Source organism: Ascaphus truei, chromosome 3 (genome assembly GCF_040206685.1).
Source record: "Ascaphus truei isolate aAscTru1 chromosome 3, aAscTru1.hap1, whole genome shotgun sequence".
NCBI lineage: Eukaryota > Metazoa > Chordata > Amphibia > Anura > Ascaphidae > Ascaphus > Ascaphus truei.
The window spans coordinates 224,642,744-224,665,183 of NC_134485.1; the positions used below are offsets into that span (position 1 = coordinate 224,642,744).

General features: G+C 40.1%; 1 protein-coding gene across 11 annotated transcripts in view; it reads right to left on the minus strand.

Annotated features, from left to right (window-relative positions):
* Window positions 1-1,862: 1,862 nt before the first annotated feature.
* The window catches only part of FRMPD4 (FERM and PDZ domain containing 4), a 585,463-nt gene continuing 564,885 nt past the window's right edge, over window positions 1,863-22,440 (minus strand). For 10 of the 11 annotated variants that reach the window (XM_075590233.1, XM_075590236.1, XM_075590230.1 and 7 more), the window contains 6 exons: window positions 14,856-14,945; window positions 13,853-14,035; window positions 11,699-11,837; window positions 10,444-11,505; window positions 8,895-10,151; window positions 1,863-3,331 (listed from right to left, as the gene is read on the minus strand). In XM_075590233.1, the coding sequence (XP_075446348.1) occupies window positions 1,974-3,331; window positions 8,895-10,151; window positions 10,444-11,505; window positions 11,699-11,837; window positions 13,853-14,035; window positions 14,856-14,945 (4,089 nt within the window). In that variant the 3' untranslated portion in view covers window positions 1,863-1,973. Of the gene's footprint in view, window positions 3,337-8,894; window positions 10,152-10,443; window positions 11,506-11,698; window positions 11,838-13,852; window positions 14,036-14,855; window positions 14,946-22,440 lie in introns of all 11 variants that reach the window. The other variant, XM_075590239.1, reaches the window with a different exon arrangement.

Genomic DNA, 22,440 nt, shown 5'->3' on the forward strand with positions numbered 1-22,440 from the left:
CCTTCCCCTTTTCCCTGTGCTTGTGAGGAGAGCACAAGCGTGACACTCACGCATGCGCCTGTCAGCACGTCCTGAACAGCAAAACTGGCTCCCTACCTGTACCGAAGCTGTGCGCAAGCGGGGAGACTATAGAGGCTGTTACACATGCGTTATTTACATCAGTTATGCACGTATATGACGATTGCAGTACAGTACATGCATCGATAAGTGGGGAAAAAGGCAGTGCTTCACTTTAAGTACATTTTCGCTTTACATACATGCTTCGGTCCCATTGCGTACGTTAATGCGGGGTATGCCTGTACTGTATTGTCGTTGAAAAGCGCTAAGTACACTGTGGGAACTATATAAAGATATACATACAAACATACAGCCGTGGATTTCAAGATCCGCTGCCCCTAGGCACTTACATGTGGCATCCGATTCCTTGCTGCCGCCCTAGTTCTCTTTCCGAATCGCAGCCTCAACTGACGCCGTGGACGTTACCAATGTGACAAAGCACGGTCTTGTGTTGCCATGGTAACGCGATGTCATGACGTCATTTGACGGTGTGCCGTTATGTTGCCATGGCAACAAGACGCCATGTGATGCCACGTTGGTTACATCAGCAGCGTCATTTGATGCTGCGATTTGGAAGAAGCATCGCGGCCACCACATGTAAGTGCCTTCTGATAAGGCCAGATAGGGCTGAGAGCGCCGAAAATGTTGGCGCCCTAGGCCCAAGCCTATCGGGCCTAATGGATATTGCCACTGCATACATAACATAGTAAACATATTGTCTTTTATTATTTCTCTTTTACTTACAGGAGTTTTTATTCTTTAGCACCAATTAAACAATAATTAGTAGTAATTAGTAGTAATAAGTAATGAGTTTACTCTCGAAGTTTGCACTTCTCACTTTTGGGTAAAGAATTTGACAACCACACAGCATGAACCAAAAAGTAACTTTATTATATATATATATATATTTATATATTTTTTTTTTTTTCTAGTAAATCATAATACCCTTTTGGAATTTAAACATATTTCATGATTTTCAGTGCTTAAAAATTATAATTTAAAATATTAAATACTGCCTATATACATTATAATGCCATGTACTACTGTATCTATAATATGACTGGAGAGGGAGGAAAAAAAGGAAGGTGTAGCGTTGTTTAAAAGTTAACACAATATACCTGCGGATAATGCATGAGAAGTATCCGTGTTTCATTCGACTTCTTTTATACAGTAGGCATTTTTGCTAATGAGTAATACTCTCTCCTCTAAGTTCTGTCTGAAAAAGTAATACAATATGTTGTGGGGAGGGGGAGTATGGAGAGAAAGGAATTTACATAGGTTTATATACACACGTAAAGAAGGAAGAAGCAGCGCTAATGTGTATTACTAAAGTGTGATCAAATAGCCATACACTCCTGCAGCCAACAAGGACGGGTCATCCAAACCCCAAATAGCAGTGAACAAGAAAAACTCTGGCGCTTGGAGAGTAGAATTAGAATTCCTAATGAAAATAGCGATGGTGGGAGTGTAGAGAAATATAAACAGCAGATACAAATATACGAAAATTTAATGAAACATATTACCTTTGTCACAGAATTGGAAAATATAGTGTAAGCCTTATCTCATTAAAAATACATAAAATACACACATATAAAATATTGTGAATAGGAGATCCCAGATAGGTGACTAATACACAACGTGAAACCTATAGGTATAAGGATGTTCTCCTAGGATGGTTGGCAATCCTCAAAGGAAACAAGAACCTATTTGAACACCTAATGTTTTATTATATTTTCGTATATTTGTATCTGCTTTTTACATTTCTCTACACTCCCACCATCGCTATTTTCTTTAGGAATTCAAATTCTACTCTCCAAGCGCCAGAGTTTCTCTTGTTCACTTATTTACACACGTAAGGTAAACATTTATGTATGGCTTTGTAACGGTAGTTAATGAAGTGATTTCCTTACTGTAGTTTATTTGTTCAAAAGCATTTTAAGAGAACGGGTTAGTGTGCTTACAATTGCAGCCATAGTACTTGAATGTCGAGCTAGAAGTTTAACACTTGAATCGTTGAATATCTTTACTGATGTTGTTTCCGCTACCCTCAGCAAACAAATGTAGTTCAATACAACCTCCTCTATTTTAGCTACAATTTCTTGTTGCTGTACTTCAGAGTTCATTGCGTTTACTAATCGCATGCAGGCTTCTGATAAGCAACAGAGAATTTGAAAACTAGAAGTCATAGCTAAAAGCATTTCCTCTGGGCCTCTGTCCGACATGGCCATTTTCCTGCAGGCACTTCCTAACTGTCTTGATTCTATAGACAAACGTTGTTTATATTGAGAAAGCTCAAAGTCATACACTTCTAGGGTTGCATCTTCTCCCTTTTCAACGTTTGATCGTATCAGGCCAAGTAACTCATTAGCATCTTTTTGAGCAGCATGAAACCCATCAGGTATTGTATAAGCTTTTTCTTTTAGTGCATTTACTCTTGCAATTTGTTCATCAAAGTCCATGTCATGGAAGTTAGCTTCAGCTTGCCCATTAATGTTGTCATTCTCCGTGTATTTAGTGGTTATTTGTAGGGTGGCTGTAGGAGATTCTATTTCTTTGCTTCCACATCCAGTGGATAAAAACAGATCACTTTCTTGTTGCGTATCAGCTGGCGTCTGTGGTAAAGACACACATGATAGCTCCTTTTTTTCTTTATTATTTCCATTGTCAGCTTCTTCACACTCATCGTCTTCTTCATCACCATTATTTCCCCTGTTTTGGAAGCAGTAACTAAAGGGCCCTCGACATCTCCAACTGCTTGAATCTAGCTTCAATAAAGGCAAAGATCTAGATTGTTTCTGTACCTTTTGCATAGAACCGGTAACAGAAGACCTTTTGCTTTCTTTGTTTTCACAGATAGAATTCACAGAACTGTGAGAACAACTTTTGGATAGTTTTTTCCCCAACGGAAGCTCAGCTCTCTTTTCAGATCTGGATGTTCCAGTCTCTGTAACATCCAAACACAAGCTTATTGAAGAGATGTTCTGATCTGTAAACTCCATGCCTGAGGATCTTGTTACGACACTGCTGCTGCGTCTCAGTACTTTTCGGTTATGAGGCATTCTTAGACTTCCACCTATAATGTCATATGGACGTGAACTCATCTCTGCTGCACATGCCTGATACCCTTGGTGGAAATGATGAGAGTCTTGAATTTGAATTGACACATTTGATTCTGTGCAAATGCTGGATGGTGTAATTGGGTCACCTTTGGGATGTTCTGTAATAGCCGAAGGCATGCCTCCTCTGCTTCTTCCTTTTGCAGGTTCTGTGAAAGCTACACTAGGGGTAGTATAAAAGCAGAAATATTTGTTAAGCATTTCTGAAAGGTTTTATATGAAATCACTTTGCACATTTATAGTAACAGGAACAAATTAGACGGTTCAATTTCATTTCTACTCAACGGTGCTCACCAACAAGGTGTTTAAGCAATGACTAAATGTGTATGTGCTACTTTAAAATGTTTCCATGCAATATTTGAATATATGAATTACCAGTACGACATATAACTGATCCACCTGATTCCAGTGCAATAAATGGATTTGCAATAAATTGATTTTCTATAAGGGATAATAAGAATATACTGTATAGGATCAAAGGGCATTTTGCAATAAGTTGCTTTGATAATAGTCCAAGCACTTTGATTACCTAAGAATTATAAGCACAGTATGGCTAAATAGCCAAATATGTCACAACAGAATGATTAATCTATCTTTCTAATTTCACTATTTTAACAGTGATGTTTACAGTGGTTAAAGCAGAAATCCCCCCAGAAGTCTATGAATTTAAAGCAGCAACTCCTCCCTCAAGAAGTCTAAATGAGTTTCTCATAAGATGTTAGTATCTTGCCCCCAGAGCATGTCCTAATCTTTTTATAAAAATAATTTTAAAAATGTAGTGTAGAAATCATGATTTTCTTAATCTCTAGCTTCTGAGGTCACTCATTTTAACCTAGACACTTAATATGTTAAACACTCATCTCCTAAACAGAGCATCAGATTTTAAAAATAAAAACAGTGTTGGAAAAGGCAAGAAGAGATCTCGTAAACAAAATTGCCTTGGGTGGTGCACTGTATACTAGTATACTTTACATTAATAAACCATATAAACAGACACGCACCAATGATATGTTTAATACGATCACCGATAAACGCTTCAGGGCCCATTATATATATATACACACAGTTGTATAAAACCCTATTTATCATTACTCAGGCCAAAAAAAGTTGTCACAACTTTAAGTTTTAAAGACCAAAATGTACAGATCATAAAGCACTCATGAGTTTGGTTACTGTCCCTAACAACAACGTTGCATTGTAATATTATTTAATAATAACCCTACATTCAAATGTAAACAATGATGGCGATGAGCAAATATAATACACTAAACTTCTTTTATCCTAATATTTATGACAATTTACCACTGAAAATATGTTAACCAAGCTCTAACAAATAATGTGTACATTAATTATTGAGAAAAAATTGACATGTATTCCACTGTGGAATATATACATTATGTTGGAAGTTGGAATTTGAATGAGATGTTTAGCTTTGGAAGAGTGTTGGTAATTTGAAGTCTTTATGCTTAATTTCTTTTGGCATTTTAATTATGGTCACTGTCAGAAGACAATGTACTTTTCTAGCCTCAGATTTTAGTAGTGAAACATGCATGAGAAAATGGTATTAACTGCTTTATTTATCAACCTTCTTTAACAGTGTTTCATTCAAAATAGACATTAAATTAGCTTTTTTGTGTGATCATGATCGCGTCTTCCTGTGTTTGTGGCACATTTATTTATTATTTGAGCATATTTAATGCTGTGAATGCAGCAGAATATAAATATTAGCACTGAATCCAATTTCACAAATCACAACTAAAATGTGTTGCTTTTACTTTAACCTTGTTTAACTTTCTATTATGCTGGCCTGTTCTGGGGGAGACCAGCATGATGTTGGGCAACTGGACAGATGCATTGGCTTTGGTTCTAAAAAAAAGTGTTGTTAGTTTTGCCTAAAGTCAGTTTGCTTCCTCTTTGACTATGGTGAATATGTGAATAAGTGAGTTTGGGGGAATGAAGGGAAGGGGCTAACAAAGGAGGCAGGAGGTTAGAGAAAGAGGTTCATAGATGACTTAGAAGGTCGGTGGCAAATGGGTTAACTCCTGGAGCACCGGAAGGGTCACGACACCAGAGTGTCACAGCCCCTACCGCAAACAGCGTTCACGTGACCACTTCTCAAAGTGGTCAACTGTTTGTGGCAGCTCTGAACATGGAAACCGAACTTGAGTCTTCTTCTTCCATTTCCCTGCACAACAGATTGTGGGATGCCATCTCCCCTAGATAACGAGCAGTCTTTGGGCATGACATAGCATTAATAGAGAGTTGATGGAAGGTAGGAAGTAGAAATACTGGGGGAAGGGATTGGCAACAGAGTAGTTAGGATATTTGGAGTAAGGATGGATGCAGTTAACAGACAAGTTTGAAGATTAGAATGAGTTGACGAAGAGAGGGAGGGGCTAATGAAGTAGAAGAAAGATAGGAAAGTTACAGTTCCCCAATATTTTCTATATCTAATTTTGTAAGAGTAGAGGGAGCCACTCCATTAGCAGCTGCTGTGGTTCAGGACAGCAGAGTTGTGCTCTTATGTTCACCGGCACAGGAGGCAGGACACAGTGGTGCAGAGCATGCAGTGCACCATTTCTTGCTAGGACCAAGGCAACCACACAACATGGTCATGGCAATAAGCAGGTTCAGAGGCCTGAAATCTTTTGTATTAATGACCTAGAAAATCAAAATATCTTCAACCTGCAAATATAATACAAATAATAATAATACGTTTATTTTATATAGCGCTTTTCTCCCAATGGAGCTCAAAGAACTTCACAATTAAAATGTAGCATGCAGCAGGCATCGCTGTACATAGAGTTTTGCAGGCACAGCCCCTGCCTAGGGAGGGTTACAATCTATGGGCCTGATTTAGAGCTTAGGCGTAGTTGCAAATATAGCGTTGCCATAAAGAAGAGAGTGCTGCGCTATCACGACTTCGGAAATAAGTCCTCAATTTAGAGTTTGGCAAAAGAAAGTTGCAAACAACAAATTACTAGAATTAGTTATAGATGTGCGCCATTCGCTATGCATAATTGTAAAATTTTGCTAAATCATACGTCTGTGACAAACATTGGGTTTATACGTAATATTAAGTCTGTGTAACTTTAGCAGTTAAGAAAATTAGTTCACATTCTACAAATTTTACTGTTCGGGACCTTCCTTCAGTCAGCAACAACTCTGCATAGCAAAACCAAGCACTACAACATCATGACTGAGGAATCAAGCTCACAGCATGCTGGGAAGTCATGGAGTACACCAGGCTTGCCAAATACAATACAATAATTGTGGAAATGATCTGTTCTTCTGCAGGGTCTATGTCTATTTTCCTGAAGAGCAAGCATTGCCAGAAAGCAACTGCTTATGAAAAAAGCAGCAACTGCAGCCATGACTTCCAAAAAAAGTGCTAGAATTTGTGGGTTCTCATGGTGTTGCTAAATTTGTACCTGGTCCCTGTTGGCGCATGATTAACAAATGTTCTTAAATTGAGAACATTAGTTATCTAACTCTAAATTAGCCTCTAATATGACAGGAGCAATTTAATGTGTGAACACCCACGTTACATCCACTCCAAATCAGGTCTTATTTTTACAAGGCACAACCCCCAATTTAGTGCCTGCACAATGAGTTTGTGATACCACTCCATTGTCATTAGCAAACTCGAAATCGGACCCTATGTTTGGTGCCTTTAACACAAGTAGATAAAGGGACTTGCCCAATGTCACAAGGATGACACTGGGATTTGAACTAGGCTCCCTTGCTTCAAAGTCAATATCATTGTTTTCAGAGTAAGTGCCTTAACTCACTGAGCCGCTCCTTAGTTTTGATATACTGTAAAAGTGCCTATAGGAAGGGCATGACCACTGGTCATCTGTTTGGCCAGATTTCCTCACTTGACTGGGAGGATAATATGGAATATGACATCATCATTGCCAGAGAGCCAAAGAAAAAGAGCCTGTAACGCTCAGCATTCTTCTTGCTCATAGGCTTGTTCTGTAATACCAGTGTGAAGAAGTTGGGACACACACGAGCAAATAGTATCTAAAGAAGTTGAAGAACTGGCATACCGTAGTTTGGGTTTATAGTGTTGTGCTAGGTATTGTTGTCTTATGAACTGTGCAGAATTTATTTTTAATATGACAGGCCTATATTATTAATTAAATACATTGTCCGGAATGAATTGTACATTATACTGTACACAATATATTGAATTCCAACAATATTAGTTTTACAGATGGCAAAATAAAAATCTCTGTTTCTTTTAGCGTTTCTTACAAGCAAACACGTTGGAGGAGGTGTTTAAACTCTCGAATGCAAGCAAACCTTAGTGGGTTTTATCATATTTGAAATCTTTGTTCTCTGAGCAGTAATCTTTGTTGTGTTTTTTAGACTCATTTCAAAGCTACAAGCTAGGTCTGTCCTTCCAAACCTTATCTTTCCAGACATGTTTCTATTTTTCACTGTACAATGTGAACCAAGCATTAGCAGTTAGATAATATTTTGTAGCTTACAGTTCTCCCTGAGTGTAGGTATTGCATGTACATATACTTTTTTGTTTTAAGTGTGTTCTCAGGAAAATATACATCTTCTCTAGTAGACAATGGAATGAGCTGAGATATATATATATATAATTGTTTTTACTCAGATTGAAACGTAAAGCCCTTTACTATATATAGGCTGTGTATATTATAATATATGGTTAGTGCATAAATTCTCTAAAGGTTACAATTTTGAACCATAGCAAAACATGTTCATCACTGAATTCCACAACTCAGGAGTTTTCGTTTTGTTATATAGATACTGTACCTTTTCCAAGGAACTGCTTGATTGCCATGATCATGCCCTAAATAAAATTCCCTTAGCCCCTTATCCCTTAGTCCCTTATACCCAAAGCTTCCTTATTTAGTATACTAAGTAGACATTCCTTATGCTTGAGAAATTTTTACTGCTAATAATTTGAATTGAACTGAGTTCTTTAGCATGGGCAAGGCAGCGTTACACCAGAATGAATAGGGACCAAAGAGTCTCAGTAATGACAGTGGTGGCAGTGAGATGGTAGGAAGGGGTCACATTGTAAGAGGGTAACCCCAGTAGCAAGATATAACTTTTGGAGAAACACATAAAAAAAATGCCAAATGTATACTGTAAATATTCATCAAGTTCTCAGATATGGCAAAGGTTGTCTAATAATTATTTGGCCCTGGCATTTATATGCATTTAGGTTTTATTTTTGGTTGGAATGAGATGGTCAATGTTAAAGGGTTAATAAACTTTGGATAAATTGATTGAGTGCCGGAGGGGCTGTGGCATCAGTGGGCCACAGCCCCTCTAGCACTTTGGGGTCATGTGACCACTCCTTGGGTGCGAAAACCGTGTCATGATGATGGAACAGAAAAAGAATCCTCCTCCTTTTCCATACCTCTGCCAGCTAGATAGGGTTCAGTGCTCCACTGGAGAGCAGAACTTGATCTCATAGGTAATGAGCAAAGAGCACATTACATACAGTAGCCACTATGTCATGGGGCCCATGACATGCCTCAAAATAGTCTGTGCAAGAACATGGTATATTTTGAATTGAGGTATCTTAAAACGTATCTATTTTTGTCTAAAATAACTGTGGCTATTAAAACGGTACACGACTGTGCTATGTAGCCTAGCAGTATGTAACAATATTTCATGGGGTAGGTGCTATAGCTATAACTTACAACCCTGAGATAAAAGCACATAGTGATGTACCTGTGGTTTCTTTAATCTTGGAAATCCGATGGCATCCATCTCTCAGAGTGCCAAACAATGGTTCTGCATTCATTGTTGCATGCATAACAGGCACATTCATTCGGTGACAAGCAGTTTCAGCTTGCTGATGTAATTCTGTATATGACGTCCCATTGTTTGGAAGTGTAGAAGATCTTTCATCTGGTTGAGCATAACCCAATGATGTCTCAGAGAGAAAATGCTTAACATCGGGGATACACAGAGGAGAATCAACTGGGGTTGCACATGAACTGCTACCAGTACTACATCCTGCATCCACTGAAGAACTCTGGGAACTTTGAAGAGACAAATGTCCGTCACTTTGAAAAGATGACGGGTTCTTGGCCCCATGGTATTCACTAATTCTAGTCATGCTCTGCTCAGTGTCTACAAACTTACAAACATCAGAAACCTCACGAGCTTCAGAGTCACCAAGTTCTTTGGAAGAAGAAATATAAGTTGCATTGGAGATAAATGTATCATTTTGTTTTAGTCCGGACAAAACAGCATCAGAATTTATGTCCTTCTTGGTATCAGTTTCTATTATTTTTCCAACACCAGAAATTCTTGTCGGTGTTTTAACATGCACTGTATCTGTTGCTAACTTATCAATAGCTCCTTTGTCAGAAGTATTATACCATCTTTGATTGTCTTTATGAAAAATAGTTCTTTCCAAATTAAAATTGGTTAGATGTTGACAGTCTTTTGAAGAAAGTGATTCAAATTTTGCCTTAGATTCAATATCACTTTCTGTTCTTTTATTTCCCTGCTTTTTGACTGTAACATTTATGTCAAAATGAGCTTTTATTTCTGCATCAGATAATGTATTTTTCTTTTTACTTGTGCATGAGTACATCAAGGATCCCATGTGCATCTTATTAAAGTAATCTTGGACAGATTTTGTCTCCATTGTCTCTGGTTCCATTTCAATGTTATCTGAATGGAGAATCTGTTTTGAAGGCACAACTTTTGATTGTAGATCCGTAGCTTGTCGATTCATCATGGAAGATGCAGATTTAATAGACATACTTCCAAGCTGATTCCTGGCTACACAAAAGTCAGTTTGTTCTTCCATCGGGGATTGATAGCCTTCACTAGTAGGCAAAATTGCATGTGTTGTGTTTTCTGTTTGTTTCTGTGCTGTAGCTAGTTCAGAACTCTCAGTCATTTCTGAAGAGTTCGTTTCATTCCCAGAATCAGAGGATGACTCAGGGCTATATGCTCTCAAGATTGCTACACCTGTATGCCACAAAAAGAGATTAGTATATTAATGAAGCTTGCAATTGGATACATTAATGAATTTGTCATTTACAGCTTTGGCAAACTATTTGCTAGCATATATTCGTTAATTACATATTTGTTTCATTTTAGAAAAGATGTCACAAAACCTAAAAGCTACTGTTTGTCCAACACATAAAATGAAGGATGGTTTATATGAAGGGTGGTGAAACGAAATACAAAAATATGCGATGATTCATATGCATGAAATGGTAGGAATGTTAATGAATAAAGGTAACAATAGTGAAAGAACCTGAGTGGTCATCTGTTTGGCTTTCCTCTGAGACAGCCAAATCTTTCAGTGCTTGAAGATTTGAAGCAACTGCATCTTCTAGGACCATCTCAGACTTCTCATTGCTGCTTGTGGGAACTGCATCAATAAGAGACACAGGAATATCATCATTAGTTATACAGATAGATGGTCCAGGATCTTCTTTATATGGTGCAGACTGATTTTGACAGTCCTCTTCATCTGAACTGTCTCTGAAGCCAGGTGGAGGAGCAGCGATAGCCATATTCAAGGAATGTAATAAGAAATCATCTTCATTATCATCCCCTTCGGGTGGCGGAAGTGAAGTCAGATCAATGATGTCATCACTTGATCCAGACATATTGAGAATGTCTGGTCTATTATCCTCTGCTACTATAATATCTTCCTCACAACTAGCTTCATCTTCATCGTCAACATCATCTGGGGTTTCAGAATAACAGATATCATGTAGCAAAGGCTCTTCTATTCCTTCTGTATTTCCAAATATTTTACTATCAGTTATGTTTGCATAAACAGCATTAGCAGCAAAATTTATGTTTTCGGCCACTGACGACAAGTCTAAGTCTTGAATGTCATTGGCATTATTTAAGAAAATTTCATTTTGTTTATCCAGCATTTCGGGGCTTTCATCCAGCAGTCTTTCAAAGTCAAATGTGTGAGGGTTTATTGTATCCAAGCTGTGTTCTCCAAATATGAAAGACACTTTTGCACTCCTTGGAGAGTCTTCTGCTGTCTCAGTGTGTTCCAGTCCTGAGATTGATAACAATAATGGCTGGGTTACACTGAGGCTATTTTCTAAATCTATATGGTTACATTGTTTGGTTAGCTGCTGATCAAGTTCACCTGAATTAAAAGTAGTTTCTATGTACAAATTCCGGTGGTCTTTGTGACGCAGTGGACTATCTATAACATCTATGTGCCTTTGTTTTAAATCTGTAAATGTTTCTTCAGCTTCTTGAGTCTCTTCAAAAGCAAAGATAGTTGACTTTGGTAAGTAATTCCAATCACAATCAAGGTAGTTATGCTTGCCTCGGATTTCAGCTCCTAGGATAAAAACAATAAATTGTGCTTTAGTGACAAAAAAAACATTTATTTTGATTACACGAAGAAAATAAAATGTAAAATGTTGTGTAAGGATATTCAAGTTGCAAGATTTGCCTTGAAGCAATATCTCATTTACTGTTACAGTATCTCCAAACTATCTACTTTTCTCCTTAACCAACATAAAATAATGTACCTGTTTCTCGATTTGCTGTATTTCTCTTGTTAGCCACATTAAATATTGAGCGTCTTGAATCCACTAGCAGTCGATAATAACCTGCTGTTAAACAGGCTAGATTCATTGCATCTGATGACTCCATAAGCAAAGTTATTGGCTGAAAAAAATAAATCTGTATGTTAAAAACTTGAAGAAGATACATTTTAATACAGTGGTGGACAACTCCAGTCCTTAAGAGCCACCAACATGTCAGGTTTTCAGGATATCCCTGCTTCAGCACAGGTGGCTCAGTCATTCTGAGCTATCGGTGCTGAAGCAGGGATAACCTGAAAACCTGACATGTTGGTGGCCCTTGAGCACTGGAGTTGTCCACCTCTGTTTAAATTGGTACATTATTTGTATTTCTTTGTTTATTATGGACTACCCATAAGTGCAAAGTCAGATATTGAAATATTATATGGATGCATTATGCCTGGAAGAAACAAAATCTAGTTAAATGGCTATGATGTTTATTTGTATTTTAAAACAAAAAGAACATTGTTTGCTTTCATTTTGTGCAATAAAGAGCCTATCTGAAATTAAGAGAGAACCAAGGGCCTCATGCAGTAAGCAGCGATAAGCCACTTATCGCCAGCTTCTCACCAAAAAAGCCTACTATGATTCAGTAAGCCCTGATAAGCTGTCGATAAGTGCAAAAATCGCGGGGGTTTTTTGCAAAAAAAAAAAAATCGCCAGACGCGCGGCGATAAGCCAGTCTTCGGCACTGATCACTAGTTTTCAAACACGTTCAATTCTATAAGCCCCGATCAGCTTATCACAGCTGATCGCCACTTTAGAATTGCGATCTCTGCTCCAAATCGTCCCGCCACAAAAAATTGACAAGAAGGTGGGGAGAAGCTGCGATGAGCGGTGAGAAGAAACTTAGAAAATAAAATGCACATTTCCTGCATCGGATTGATGCCGGGGGTCTCCAGAGCTGATACCCATTAATATCACTACCGGAGACCCCGGGCATAAATCTGATGCATGAAAAATGCATTTACAGGCAACTTCATTACCTTAATGGCTAACCGCTAAGGCAATGAATGGGTTAACCACCCGTGCCAGGCTTATTGTGGGTAGTGGGGGTGGGTAAAGCTGATATTTGGCCCTGGGTGGGTGTTTAGGCCTTGCGGGAGGGGGGGGGTTTGCGGGTGGACTTAAACCATTCATTACCTTAGCGATTAATACCCTTAATTAAAACCCTTCATTACCTTAGCGATTAATGAATGGGGTTAACCCCTCCTGCTAAACACCCATCCTTGGGGCTACCCCCAATACAAAAACACACACACACACACACACACACACACACACACACACACACACACACACACACACACACACACACACACACACACACACACACACACACACACACACACACAACAACCCCACTACCCACCTCCTAGGCCCCCAACAAACCATTACAATATCTAATAAACGCCAATACACAACACACCCCCTGTGCCCACACACACTGTAAAACCATGATTTATTTTTTTACACACACAATTAATACCCCAGGCCGGCGGGGGTCCCCAGTTGTCCCGACGGGTGCCCGCAGGTCCCACAGTGCATGCCGGGGGGTACCCACAGGTGTCTGGGAGCCTTCGGGTGGTCCCTGCTAGGCTCTGTGGGCCTCAAGGTGGTCCATGGGGTCCATGGGTGGTCCCCGCAGGTGTCTGAGGGTCCCCGGGTCATTCCCACGGGTGTCTGGTGGCCCTCGGGTGGTTCCCACTGGTGCCTGGGGGCCCTCGGGCGGTTCCCATGGGTGTCTGGTGGGCCCTCGGGTGGTCCCCGTGGGTATCCCCACTGGTATTCGGGCCTTTCTGCATACCGTGATAGCAACACTGCCAAAAATGGCAATTTAAAAACCCTGCAGATTTTTTTTCCGGCCTTTACTGCATGAGGCCCAAAGTTGGATGGTTACCTACTATCCTTACTTCATGCAAACAGTGATGAGCCAATTAAACAACAGTACTTTTTAAAATATCAATCCACGTGTCCATAAAGGGCATGTATTATTTAAAAAGTTTAGGGTTGAAATCTACTCAAAGTAGATTTATATGCCATTGTAATTATTACATTAAAATATAAATACGGAATTGTGACAACAAATATTATACTCACTTTTATATCCAAAACATGAAGCTCAACTCTAACAGCAATTTCATCTTCTGTAAACATTTCAATCCTATTCACATGGCTAAAGTCCGCAAGAAGAGCCACAAGGTTTGTCTTTGTGTTGATTACATGGCTGATGCCATATCGTGGCCCAACTAGCAGCGTTACATCAGAATGCTTCTCTCCTTGCTGTAAACAAGGGAAACCAGTTGGTTACACTTTATTTACATTACGTTTTCATATATTAACTTCACTCCTTTAGCACCAGAGTACTTTGCTAAGAAATGTTTGTGGCAGCACAAGGGCTAATAAGAAATACAGGTACAGTACATTGTGATAGGTAAAAAAATATATATAGATGCAAACGCTAACTGATTAAATGAGTATGGAAACGAAAATAGATTTAAATGTAAAATAAAAATCAGGCAGATGTATTTGTTACTATTTAATGCCTTCTGACTGAATTTATTCTAGGGAAGAGAGAAAAACCTCCAAACAATAAGCTACTTAAAAAAAAAAAAACTTAGGAAAAAAAGGTCACTTACAGTATGTTTTGGTTCTAAATAAGATTTTAGGACCCAAATCCAAAAATTAAGAGTTTTGGACTTCTATTTGTTCTGGAATGTAAGGTTCTGGTCAGTTCTGGTTTCCCATTCCCAGTTACTGTCTGTCCATCTCTATTTGAAAGTAGAGAAACTCTAATTTGAGAAGACCCTGCATATTGAACATCCTGCACCACAAAAAAAAATCTCTCTACATAATGCAGGACATAGGGGGTTATTTATTAAAATGCAATAATACTGATCAGTGCATGGAAACTCACGTTGAAATCAATGGAAGTTTCTATGCGATATTGCCGCCTGATCGACACTACAGCAGTTTAATAAATAACCCAGTAGAAAGTGTTGCATGGTTGAAAGACTAAATTATGGCAAGTTAAACATCATGTTTGAGAGAACAAAACAGATGTACAGCCATTAAACAGATGCAATTCCATAAATATACTTACCACCAATTTTGCTTTAAATACACGTCCTCCATATAAGCGAAGGTCACTAAGAAACTTCAGATAGTGCACCTTGGCTTGTAGAGCAGATAGCTGTAAGGAGTAAAATATATATATATACTTTGCTGTTGTGGGTAAAACAAAACAAAAGGTAAAAAAATCCAGACTTTGTAAATAGGAAATTCATGATTTTGAGAAGACTGCCTGGTCCCATTGGAAACATCTGAAACATGCTTTGTGGTGTCTGTTAACAATTCCTAATTAGAGTTCAAAAACAACTTACTTGCTACTGCTATGTGAAACATTTATGGGCAGATGCATGGCTTTTTCTGTGGGGGAATTCAGGGGTACTGAGTTCTTTAATTATTTACATTTGATTTAATTTGATACATGTACGTGCTGAATTGTGTCACAATTGTTTTGAGTTCTGCCATTTTTCTTTAGGGATTCAAATGAAAGTGCATATAGTGATTAGATATAATAGGTAATGTGGATGGAATACTAACTGGGAGAGAGGAATACATGATTTTTCTACTACAATATTTTTAAAATAAAATATTATTTTCTTTACTCTGGGTGCGGGCACCGTAGCCTCTACAAAAACCCCACTGGACCTATCGGGGGTATGCTTGCACAAGGAATACATTTTGAACCATTTCACCAATAGCATCATTTTAATGTTGTGTCTGTAAGCATCAATTGGAAACACAGAGCAGGTGAGCGCTAACTAGATAATAGGTACACTATATGTAAATACAGAGTAAAAACCTTGCAAAGTAGATTGGTCTCTTTGCAGGGGCTGCCTAAATACTAAAACTGACCCCCTGGTCAGAATAAGATACAAAGTGAAACAGGTGTATTACAGGCGCCAAAATGATAAAGGATATATCACACCAAATGCAGGGCCAAGGTGAGGCTCAGGATAGATGAGTTGTACTTGAAAAAGAAGAAGACAAAAATACAAAACATAGCGTAATACTGTGGATATATAGGACGAACAACATACAAGACTAAAAACTAACAGCTGAGATCAAGGTGAATATTATTAAAAAACATTTAATGAAACATGTAATCAATTACTATGACAGTGGACATAAGAAAAATAAAAAAATGCACAGAATAATAAAATGACCAATTGGTTAATGGTTAGGACCACCTCACTGCGACACCGGGTGAAATGCCCACTCACCGGACGAAAGATGGTAACAAGCGGTGGATAATTTAGAGAGTATCCCCTCTCTGCTGCTCAAACAGCAGAGAGGGGATACTCTCTAAATTATCCACCGCTTGTTACCATCTTTCGTCTGGTTTCATTACATGTTTCATTAAATGTTTTTTAATAATATTCACCTTGATCTCAGCTGTTTGTTTTTAGTCTTGTATGTTGTTCGTCCTATATATCCACAGTATTACGCTATGTTTTGTATTTTTGTCTTCTTCTTTTTCAAGTACAACTCATCTATCCTGAGCCTCACCTTGGCCCTGCATTTGGTGTGATATATCCTTTATCATTTTGGCGCCTGTAATACACCTGTTTCACTCTGTAAGCATCAAGCTACTTTGCTCTAATATTCCCAGTATGCATCAGCTGACAATTTGGATCAATAGAAGCAGTTAGTCATGTGACGCAGACATATTGGAAGGTATCAAATCTTACATCTGTGTGCATCATTTTGACCTTTTTCTTTGTCAAATAAATCTGCCAGGTTTACGGTGTTGAAAACTTCAGTAGCTAACAAGTGCAATGTGTCCGCTTCAGAAAAAGATGGTGCAGTGCACGACAACACTATTCTACCATCCCTGGATAAATACGCAAAAGACTAGAGGCTTACAGCACCGACAAAGTTTATTGCAGCAAATGCCGCCGGTTCACCGGGATTTACTCCGGCTGGTGCTGAGGAATGTCAGCACATCAGCCGCATCCAGCCGCGTCCCCTCCGTTCCCCCCCCCCTCCAATCTGCGCGCAATTTAAACATCTTCCCGACCCTCTAGCTGCGCCTGCTGTGCCCCTCTGCTTCCCCGCTCCCCCGCTTACCTCACTTCAAACCTTCAGGGGAGTCGGGGAAGCCGGGGAAGCCGGGGAAGCCGGGCGCTCGCTTGACTGTGACGTCACCGGCGTCACGCGAACGAGCCGCTTCCCAACGCTTCTCCACGCTGCCGCCACGCATCCTGCCGAGCGGCATTTGCTCGAATAAACTTTGTCGCTACTGTATGTACTACGCGCCGTAAATGGGTTTTTTTTGGTGCAAAACTGGTGCATTTCAAATTCAAGTTCAATTGTGCTTCTACAATTTATTTTTCCAGAGGGAGACTCTGTGAAGGTATAAAATAATATAACAGATATTTTGGATGGCTAAACTGAGTCTGTCAGAAGCATGACACTATTATCATCATATATTAAAATGCAATCTAAGATTCTACACGGGGCTTACATTTACCTTTTAGCAGATTTGTCTCCTAACTGCTCAAAGTGTGAAAGCGGAAGATGCTACACTTATAGTAATTCATTGTTTTGTGGCTTGCATAAAATTCCCAAGTTGTGGTACAACATTCTGCAGTACCTGTACATGCATACAGTCACATACATACAATTTCCTGTAAGTTTATAAGCTACAGTTCTTGGCAATTTTATAGATCGGAAGGAGAGTTCCTCCTTGTGCATCCCAGTAGTTATTGTTTTCATTATATTAGTGGCAAGAAAAATAATATTGACAAACTGGATAAAATCTCTGCCATCTACAATCTCTCAAGTAGATAAAATCCTTGTTATAGTTTCTATCAATGGCCTGCTTAATCTAGAGGTGAGATCAAGTCATATTTTTTTTTTTAGGAAATGGGCCATGTACTGTATATAAAAATGACCTGGGAACAAATGTGGGATTCCTTCCATTAGAATAAATGGTTCTTAGAACTTCAGCTAAAGTGTATGTGGCCAGGGAACATTCTGTAATCTGAAATATTGTAAATTTACTGTAAGCCATTTAATAACTTACATTTAATAACTCAAAGTATTTTTCTGCCAAATGCACATACTCACGAATTCTTTTTTCTTTTTTTATTTGATATTTCTGTTTAATTATTTATTTATATGGTTTTTATTTTTTACAGAAGAGTACAAAAACATGTTTTTTTTAAGGACGTATGGGTATGTTTTTGGGTGAATCTCAGTTAAGCTACCTATGGAATGTACTTACTTCTACATGCCTGTATGTTTCTGTATGTAAATGCCTTGGTTTTTATTCCGGCTATGTCTTTTTAATACATAAAACGTTAAAAACCCCACACTGGGGTCTATTTATCAAAGCCTGCAAAACTGGGGAAAATCCTGTGCACAAAAATAGCATTACTTTTATAAATGAAACATTCCCATTTCTTTGTACTGTATGGGATTCTTTTCTCTTGGATGGATATTGGGTTATTATTTTCTCCAATTTTGCAGCTGGGAGTCTTTGATAAGTGACCTTTGAATCAAATGCTGATATGTTGTTGTTTGATATTATTAGAAGCTGAAGGTTAGGGTAAGGTTGACTCCTCTAACCTCTGCACCTCCTCTCACTTATCATTGCCCTTTTACTACATAGCTCTAATATATGGTTGGACACCTACAGTATAGTAAACTATATTACCAATGGGGTGGGATATATAGATATATATATAAAGCAGAAAATAGCTGTGTTAGTCCAGTTGCGATAGTGCAGAATAAATGAGTTCTTCAGTATTAGGTGATACCTTTTTTATTGGACTAACAATTTATGTCATAGGACAAGCTTTCAAGAGTTCTCCTCTCTTCTTCAGGTCAGGCAATACTGATATACAAAGGAATCTATGGCTAAAACAGTGTAGAAAGAAAAAAAAACGAAAAAAAACTGATATGTACTGTAGATAAGGTAGGGTGTTAAAAGTGTTTGAAGCCAGGGGAGGGTAACAAGGAAAGGTATGGAGGGATGCTGTGGGGGGGGGGGGGGGGAGAGAAAGTGTGGATAAGAATAGAGGCAGTAGATAAAAGGAAAGGATCCCTCTAATGCGTGCACTCTACCTCTTAATCAGAACTATATTTTTTATTTTTCTAAAAGAGATGCATATTCATCTCCACTAATATATATTTTATTCTGCAAAAAAAAGTTAATAAAACCTATTTTAAACAGCATGGCAAAATAGACCTATAGATAAATAGGGATAATTTGTTGATTATGACCATTACTGGTACACAATGTGTTGATGCTAATACGTCCCCACAGGGTTAACATAAGTACTTCATAATTTAGGGATTGGTATGATAGTGTAAATAAATCAATGTCATAAATTATATAAATGTTATCGTGTATTGTATTGTATGTCTTTATTTATATAGCGCCATTAATGTACATAGCGCTTCACAGTAGTAATACATGTGGTAATCGAATAAATAACAGATAATATAAATAACAGATCATGGGAATAAGTGCTTTAGACAAACATAACATTAAGGAAGAGGAGTCCCTGCCCCGAGGAGCTTACAATCTAATTGGTTGTTAGGATGTGCTCACCACAAACGAGACGGGACCGCGGTGCTGAGGTGGGATAGGATATAACGCCACCCACAGCCACGAGGGCACGTCTTGATTGAAGAGTGGTCTGGGATTCCGGATCGGAGTAGGAGAGGTACGGTAGGTAGAGAGGCCGTTAGCCAAGTCCGGGGTTAGAGAGAGGGACGTTGTTGTTTACCGTAAGCCAGGATCGGGATGCCAGAGGTGCGGAGAGTCGTGTAGCCGTATGCCGAGTTCGGGATGCCAGAGGTACAGGTAGACGTAGCGGAAGCCGGTTCAGTTCACGAGGAAGTCTGCGGAATAGACTAAGGAGGCAGGGAATGGTGAGAACAACTGGTTCTATGCTCAGCCAACGAGTCAGTGACTCTGCAGGGTATATATAGGAGAGAGGAACCAATAGCAGCGCAGCAAGGTAGGGGTGTGTGGAAAGGCCAGGTTACAGCAGGTGTAGGTTCAGAAGCAGTCCCAGGGAAGGAGCCATAAAGCCCAGCAGCCTGGCTATGTTTAGTGGTAGCCATCACAAGGGGCGCTGTGCCTTTAAGAGGCGGGAGCGCCTCCGTGTGGCCGCGCCTCCGTGAGGCAGGGCCATCGGCTGCGTGTGCGGACCCCCGCCCTGCTCTGAGAGCAGAAGAGGAAGGAAGATGTGCGCGCGCGCGCATAGATGGAAGAGCTGACGGCGGCTTGCCTCCGGAGTCCACGTGTGCCGCGGGAGACCCAGATGGAGCTGCAGGTAAGTGAGGAGCACGCCGAGAGCGGCGTGGCTCCAGAATCCTCACAGTACCCCCCCCTTCAGGGGCGACCTCCGGGCGACCATGATAAGGCTTGGAAGGATTCTTGCGATGAAAAGCCTGTAGAAGCCGAGGTGCGTGAAGATCCCGGTGAGGAATCCATGAACGTTCCTCTGGTCCGAACCCCTTCCAGTGAACCAAGTATTGTACTCCTCCTCTGGAAATTCTAGAATCCAGGACAAACTGCACCTCGTATTCCTGTTGACCTTGAATCATGATCGGACGTGGAGGAGAATTCTTTCTGGAAAAGCGAGGACTCTGAAACACTGGTTTCAGTAAGGACACATGGAAGACCGAAGGTATCTTCATAGAAGGTGGAAGACCTAGCTTGTAAGCCACAGGATTAATCCTCCTAAGTATAGTAAAGGGACCGAGGAACTTGGGAGCAAGCTTCATGGTAGGAACCTTCAAACGGATATTCCTGGACGAGAGCCATACCCTGTCTCCTGGGGCGAACTCCGGTACTTGACGTCGAAGTCGATCAGCCTGGAGTTTCTGTCTCCCTGTAGCGAGCCTCAAATTCTCCTGAATCCTAGACCATAAGACCTTTAGGCGAGAGACGTGCTTGTCCACTGCTGGCACCCCTGAGGAGAGAGAGGAGAAAGGTGACCGAGATGGATGAAATCCAAAGTTTATAAAAAATGGAGATTCTTGGGTAGAATCATTGCGAAGAGAGTTCAGAGCAAACTCGGCCCATGGAAGAAGATCCACCCAGTCCTCCTGTGTATCAGTTATAAAACATCGAAGGTATTGTTCCAGGTTTTGGTTGGCCCTCTCCGTTTGTCCATTGGTCTGTGGATGGTACCCAGAAGAGAACTGAAGCGAAATCCCCAACTTCTGGGAAAAAGCACGCCAAAACCTCGACACGAATTGAGACCCACGATCTGAGACAATGGTAGAAGGTACTCCGTGAAGACGAAAAATCTCCTGAATGAAGACATCTGCCAGCCTGGGGGAATTTGGTAGACCCCTCAAAGGAACAAGGTGCGACTGTTTAGAAAAACGATCGATGACCACCAGAATGGTATTCTTTCCTTTGGACTCTGGAAGCTCTACAATAAAGTCCATAGAAATATGGTTCCAGGGACGGTCTGGAATGGGTAACGGAAGTAGAAGCCCAGCAGGTCTGACCCGAGGCACCTTGTTGCGAGCGCAAATATTACACGCTTTGACAAACTCCTCCACATCTTTAGCCCTCTCAGGCCACCAGAAGGTACGTTGAACCAGATCGTTGGTCTTCCGTATCCCTGGGTGTCCTGCTGATTTAGAGGAATGACACCACTCGAGAACCTTCTTGCGGTGTTGAGGTGCCGTGTAGAGTCTTCCCTCCGGAACCTTGAGTCCTTCAGGAATCCGTGACTGTTCGGATTGAATTTTGCCCATGATATCAAACGAATTAGCGGAGAGGATACAACTAGAAGGAATAATAGACTCCAGCTGCTCCTCAGATTTGTCCTCCGCCAGGAACTGTCGTGATAGGGCGTCCGCCTTTAGATTCTTGGAGCCAGGAATGAATGAAATGAGAAAATTAAATCGTGAAAAAAACAAAGCCCAGCGGGCTTGTCGAGCGTTCAAACGCTGTGCCCTTTCTAGGTAGAGGAGATTCTTATGATCCGTCAAAATGGTAATGGGTGTCTCAGTCCCCTCTAAGAAATGTCTCCACTCCTCTAAAGCCAACTTGATCGCCAAAAGCTCCCTATTCCCGACATCATAATTCCGTTCAGCGGACGAGAATTTCTTCGAGAAAAACGCACATGGATGCAGTCTGGCTAAGGGAGAAGTTCTCTGGGACAGAACAGCCCCAGCCCCAATGTCCGAAGCATCTACCTCCAAGGTAAATGGGAGTTTAGGATCTGGGTGGGTGAGGATGGGAGCAGACACAAAAGCCCTTTTTAGCCGATCAAACGCCTTTATGGCGGACTCCGACCAAGATGAAGGATCAGTACCCTTCTTGGTGAGGGCAGTTATGGGAGATACGGTGGACGAAAAATTGCGGATGAAACGTCGATAATAGTTTGCAAAACCTAAAAAACGTTGCACGGCTCTAAGAGTAGTCGGACGAGGCCAGTCCAGAATAGCCTTAAGTTTCTCTGGATCCATATTGAAACCGGAATCCGAGATGACGTAACCCAAAAATGCAACAGATTTGAGGTGGAACTGACATTTCTCCAGTTTCGCAAAAAGATGGTTCTCCCGAAGACGTAACAATACTTGTTGAACATGTTTGATGTGTTCTTGAGTGGATTTAGAAAAAATGAGGATGTCATCCAAGT